Source organism: Cebus imitator, unplaced genomic scaffold (assembly GCF_001604975.1).
Source record: "Cebus imitator isolate Cc_AM_T3 unplaced genomic scaffold, Cebus_imitator-1.0 Scaffold629, whole genome shotgun sequence".
In the NCBI taxonomy this organism is placed as follows: Eukaryota; Metazoa; Chordata; class Mammalia; order Primates; family Cebidae; genus Cebus; species Cebus imitator.
The window spans coordinates 791,859-798,235 of NW_016107944.1; the positions used below are offsets into that span (position 1 = coordinate 791,859).

The window sequence follows — 6,377 nt, forward strand, 5'->3', positions numbered from 1 at the left end:
TATGAATGTTAGTGGTCATGCTCTAAGGAGTGAAACCGCTGGGTCATATGGTAACTATGTTTAACATTGTGAGGAACTGCCAAACTGTGACTGTTTCATTTACACTCCTGTCAGCAATTTTGAGACTTCAAATTCTCCAGATCCTCACCAACACTTGTTATTGGCAATCTTTTGAAATCTTAGCCAACCCAGAGGGTGTGAACTATATCACACTGTGGTCTTGATTTGTATTTCCTTTCTGATGAATGATGATGAGTATCTTTTCATGTGCTTATTGGCCATTTGTGTATCTTCTTTGAAGAAATGTCTATTCAAATCTATTACCCACTTTAAAATTTTAGTCTTTTTATCGTTGAGTTGTAAGAGGTCTTTGTATATTCTAGATGCAAGTCTTTTATCAGAAATATGGTCTGCCTTTTCACTCTATTTCAAAACTATCATATCCAAATCAGCCCACATCTTCCAAATCAAAATCTAAACCACTGAGCTTGTAAGGCACTCATTTGAGATGATTCTACAGAAACACTCATGTAAGTACATGAGGACACACACACAGTGCTTCCCACTGCAACACTTTTAATTGTGAAATATCAGAATCAACTTAAATTTCCATCGATCAGGGACTAGTCAACTCCTGGTCAATCTGAGTGGCATGAGAAGATGCTTTGCTTTATATAGCGGCATATGATCTAAATTTTTTTCAATTAAAAAATTTTTTCCTGGTCAATCTGAGTGTTATGAGAAGATGCTTTGCTTTATATAGTGGTGTATGATCTAATTTTTTTTCAATTAAGTATGCCCTACTTTTGGAATTTAAAAAAAATCTACATCACTTTCTGAAATTAAGGTAATATCATCTACAAGTGCAAGCATATCATTAAAACAAAGTTGTTTGAAGTAGACTAGACAATGCTTGTCATTAGGTCAAAATCAGGAAATCAGTTTGTTTTCAAGCAAAAGGATTATACCTATAAACATCAAAAATGTCTTTAACATTTTAATTATTTGTGAAAGAAATATTTTCTAAGTGCACTGCACACTTTCTTGTCTTTTTTTTTTTTTTTTTTTTTTTTTTTTTTTTTTTTTTTTTTTTTTTTTTTTTTTGAGATGAAGTGTTGCTGTGTCACCTAGGCTAGAGTACAGTAGCATGATCTCGGCTCACTGCAACCTCCACCTCCTGGGTTCAGGCAATTCTACTGCCTAAACCTCCAGAATAGCTGGGACCACAGGTGCACACCACCATGCTTGGCTAATTTTTGTATTTTTAGTAGAAACAGGGTTTCATCATATTGGTCAGGCTTGTCTTGAACCACGGTATCTGTCAGGCAATCCACCCACCACCGCTTCCCAAAGTGATGGGATTACAGGCATGAGACTGCGCCTGGCCACTTTCTTGGCTTTTCTTTTTCTTTTGAGACGGAGTCTTGTTCTGTCACCCAGGCAGGAGTATAGTGGTGTGATCTTGGTTCACTGCAACCTCTGTCTTCTGGTTCAAGAGATTCTCGTGCTTCAGCCTCCCAAGTAACTGGGATTACAGGAACCTGCCACCATGCCCAGCTAATTTTTGCATTTTTAGTAGAGACAGGGTTTCACCATATTGGCCAGGCTGGTCTTGAACTCCTGACCTCAGGTGATCTGCCTGCCTTAGTCTCCCAAAGTGCTGGGATTACAGGTGAGAGCCACTATGCCTGGCCGTCTCTTGCCTTTTTTTTTTTGGGCAGGGGGGAAGACGGAGTTTCACTCTTGTTACCCGGGATGGAGTACAATGCCGCCACACAGCTCACTGCTACCTCCACTACCTCCGCCTCCCGGGTTCAAACGATTATACTGCCTCAGCCTCCCAAGTAGCTGGGATTACAGGCATGCGCCACCACACCCAGCTAATTTTGTGTTTTTAGTAGAGACAAGGTTTCTCCACGTTGGTCAGGCTAGTCTCAAACTCCCCACCTCAGGTGATCCACCCGCCTCAGCCTGCCAAAGTGCTGGGATTATAGGCAAGAGCCACTGCACCCGGCCGTCTCTTGCCTTTTTAATGCCCACATCATCTTGGTATTTCAAGATCAGTTTGCTCATGAGTTACTATATTCAGCTACAGCAATGATAATGCATCCAATGGCTATGAAATGCATTTTTATAATTTTCTGAACGTGTAGACTTAAAGAGAAGTCACCTGACTAGACACGTACTTAAATGACACCATCATCTCTGCCTCCTGGCACTTATGGTGGCCCTTCTCAGGTACCCTTAACAGGGCACATCAACCACTCATTGTAGTATGGCTCAGAGCCACAGGAGTGTGTGTGTGTGTGTGTGTGTGTGTGTGTGTGTGTTATGTGTTAGAATTCTACCTAAATTGAGCCCTCTGAAGGTTTTAAATATCCTTCATTACTTAATACATGCTACGAACTAAATAGGAACTTATGAAATATGACTAACTTACCTTAAGACAACTGGTTTATTAATCCATATTGTACATATCTTTTTCAGATTCTGAGTAAACCTCCAGAATAGTCTACCAAATTGTGTATTATGTTTCATTACACAGACCCAGAAAGGGTAGGAGGGGGTTTAAAGGTGTGTACCCCTTTATACCCTTTAAATTTCGAATAATGAGAATATTTCACTGATTAAATAAAACTTAAAAAAATAACACACCTGGTTTTAGAATAAGAAGACACATCCAAGATCATCAAGTTCAATCTCTTCCTTAAATGCAAAGGAAGCTATAAAGGTCAAGAGACAGCATAACTTATCCCAAATCGGATAAGGTGTAAGTGGCAAAGCCTAGATTAGCACCCACTCACAAGCACTATTCTATGCACTGGCACTGCTCCTCAACTTAGGGATCAGGTTACCACCATGTACGTGATCACAGAGAAGCAGTCTCTGAGAGGACCACCACCTGAAATGGAGGCCCCGGGTTCAGCCCACTCCAGCCACAAACCTATGGGAGCACTTCTTTGGTCACACAAGTTCAGAACCACCTCAGGGACATTTAGAGAGATGATTACCTGTTCATAAAAGTAGAGCGCTCTTTCAAAGTTCTTCAGCCCAGTATAGATCATCCCTCCATAATAATAGTAACATAAAAAGTGCTTTGCATCATAGGCTCCATTCTCTTTACAGATATCCATCATATCCACGTCAAGATATGGAAGGGCAGGCTTAAAGCATTTTGCTAGCAAACAAAGCTGTAAACAAATTGATAGTAAATCATCACTTTAATTTTACTTTGGCAGGTATTAGCAGAAGGAGGAAATTCATAGATTCTAGAAATTTCCATATAATTTTGTTTTACATTTTATTGACTAAAATGATCTAAATGTCAACACATTTCATCTATCTCCTATCTGAAATGCTTAGGACCAGAAGTGTTTCAGATTTTGGAATATTTGCAGAATACATACCAGTTAAGCATCCCTCATCTGAAAACCTGAAATCCAGATGCTCCAGTGAGTACTTCTTTGAGTGTCATGTTTTTGTTTGGAAAGTTTCAGATTTTGAATCATTTTGGGTTTCAAATTTTTGGATTAGGAATACTCAACCTGTACTCCATTTTCTTAGTCATTCAGAATAAAATAGCATTGCTTTGTTTTGTTTTTTGAGACAGAGTCTCACTCTGTCCCACAGGCTGGAGTGCAGTGGTGTGATCTCAACTCACTGCAGCCTCCACCTCCCAGGTTCAAGTGATTCTCCTGCATCGGCCTCCCGAGTAGCTGGGATCATAGATGCAGTGCCACACCCAGCTAATTTTGTATTTTTAGTAGAGATGGGGTTTCACCACGTTCGCCAGGCTGGTCTGGAACTCCTGACCTCAGGTGATCCATCCACCTCGGCCTCTCGATGTGCTAGGATTAGAGGCGTGAGCCACTGTGCCCAGCCCAGGATTTCTCTGTAAAAAACTAAACAGCAAGGCCTAGCACTGCTGTTTACAATGTTTCTTGAAGGAAACAATATAAATACCCCACACAGACTTGTGAAACTATGGCATACTAACAGAATACTCCATACCTGTAAAGAACCACTATGGAATAATCTCCAAGATATGTTAAATAGAAAAAGCAAGCTATATAAGCGATTGCATAATTATTAAAATTTTTGTAAAAAAATAAGAAAATATCCATTCTTTTTTTTTGAGACAGAGTTTCCCCAGGCTGGAGTGCAACGGCACAATCTTGGCTCACCACAACCTCTGCCTCCCAGGTTCAAGTGATTCTCCTGCCTCAGCCTCCCGAGTATCTGGGATTACAGGAATTCGCCACCACACCTGGCTAATTTTTGTATTTTTAATAAAGACAGAGCTTTGCCGTGTTGGCCAGGCTGGTCTCGAACTCCTGACCTCAGGTGATTCACCTGCCTCAGCCTCCCGAAGTACTGGGATTACAGGCATGAGTTTCCGCACCCAGCCTCATATTTGCTTTTAAGTCCATAAAATGTCTTTGGAAGGATACAGGAGAAATTACTAACATAGTTTCCTTTGCAGAGAAGAAATAGATAGCTAGCGAACAGAGTGGGAGGGAGACTTCATTATATACACACCCTTTTGCCTTCTGGACTTTGAACATCACAAAATAAGATAAATAAATGAATAACATTTTAAGGTATAAGATGTTAGCTCACTGCAACCTCCGCCTCCCGAGTTCAAGCAATTCTCCTGCCTCAGCCTCCCAAGTAGCTGGGATTACAGGCATGCACTACCACGCCTGGCTAATTTTGTATTTTTGGTAGAGATGGGGTTTCTGCATGTTGGTCAGGCTGGTCTTGAACTCCTGACATCAGGTGATCTGCCTGCCTCAATCTCCCAAAATACTGGGATTACAAAATACTGGGTGTGAGACATGGTGTCTGGCAGGTTCCACAGCTTTTTTTTTTGGATGGAGTAATGCTCTGTTGCGAGGTTGGAGTGCAGTGGAGCAATCTCGGCTCACTGCAACCTCCATCTCCCGGGTTCAAGCAATTCTCCTGCCTCAGCCTCCTCAGTAAATGGGATTACAGGTGTATGTCACCACACCCAGGTAATTTTTGTATTTTTAGTAGAGGCAGGGTTTCACACATGTTGGCCAGGATGGCCTTGATCTCTTGACCTCGTCATCTGCCCACCAAGGCCTCCCAAAGTGTTGGTATTACAGGTGTTAGCCACTGCACCCACTCAGTTCCACAATTTTTTAAATGATTCAGGATTTTTAAAAAAGTTACAACTAGGGCTGGGCACAGTGGCTCATGAGGTAGTTCAAGGTCAGCCTGGCCAACATGGTAATCTCTACTAAAAATAAAAATATTAGCCGGGCATGGTGGCACGTTTCTGTAGTCCCAGCTACTTGAGAGGCTGAGGCAGGAGAATGCTTGAACCTGGGAGGCAGTTGTTGCAGTAAGCCAAGATCATGGCACTGAACTCCAGCCTGGGTGACAGAGTGAGACACTGTCTCAAAAAAAAAAAAAAAAAAAAGTATAACTATTAATTACACTATTGGTTCCACAAGCTTACTAGCTGAGCCCCATTCTAGAGTTTGCATCCAGCACTCTCCTGAATATAATAGATATATCTACATATTCCAACTTCTATAACACATCACAGTATCCACCAACTTGCCTTGGTTTATCAAACCCGATGTTAAGGAAGCCTATAAACAACCTACACCTCTGACCTGGTGTGAATCACACACTTTGGTTGCTTACCTGGCAGAGATCAGCATGTATTGAGGTCAGCTGGTTTGTATTCATCTGCATCTTGTCTATGGCTTGCTTAAGGATGCCAATTCCTCGCAGGGGCTGTCAGAAACGACATCTCTTTCAGATAAGTTCTCAAAGATGGCAGCACATTGGATCTTATGTTGTCACTTACAAATAAAAAATAACACTAATTGATAGGTTCCTTTAAATAGCAATATAAGGTTTCCATACTCTTTCAGGAAATTTCTGTCCCATTTAAGTCAGAAAACGTTTTCTTAAGCTGTTTCTTGGAATTTTTAGTAACTCAGCATTATTTTTTAAATCACAAAAATCTTTTATTTTACAATGAAGATCAATAATCAAAAACAATATTACTTTCTCAACAGTTCATTGTGTTAACATCTAAACAAATGAAAACTTTCCAAATCACTGATTATACAAGAGATAACAGCTTATGCTTAGGAAAATTACTTGTGCATAGGGATGTTGGCAGTTTCCCATAGGGCAGTCTAGCCCTTACCTGGTAGTTAACTACCACCAAAACTAATACCACAGATTTCAAAAGGACTGTTTCCTGCCCTGATTATAAATAACAAGACCAAGTGTCAAGTGAGGCATAATCAATTTTTGGAGAGAAGAGACTAAAAATATCTCAATAACTTACAGCTTTTCCAAAAACTCCTGATTTTTCTTTTTTTTTTTTTTTT

At 40.5% G+C, this 6,377-nt stretch overlaps 1 protein-coding gene across 9 annotated transcripts in view; it reads right to left on the bottom strand.

The window, feature by feature from the left end:
* COPS3 (COP9 signalosome subunit 3) overlaps window positions 1-6,377 on the bottom strand; it is a 33,999-nt gene that overhangs the window by 15,886 nt on the left and 11,736 nt on the right. For 6 of the 9 annotated variants that reach the window (XM_017517372.2, XM_017517369.2, XM_017517375.2 and 3 more), the window contains 2 exons: window positions 5,677-5,769; window positions 3,012-3,191 (listed from right to left, as the gene is read on the bottom strand). In XM_017517372.2, the coding sequence (XP_017372861.1) occupies window positions 3,012-3,191; window positions 5,677-5,769 (273 nt within the window). Of the gene's footprint in view, window positions 1-3,011; window positions 3,192-5,676; window positions 5,838-6,377 lie in introns of all 9 variants that reach the window. The other 3 variants (XM_017517377.2, XM_017517378.2, XM_037734503.1) reach the window with 1 other exon arrangement.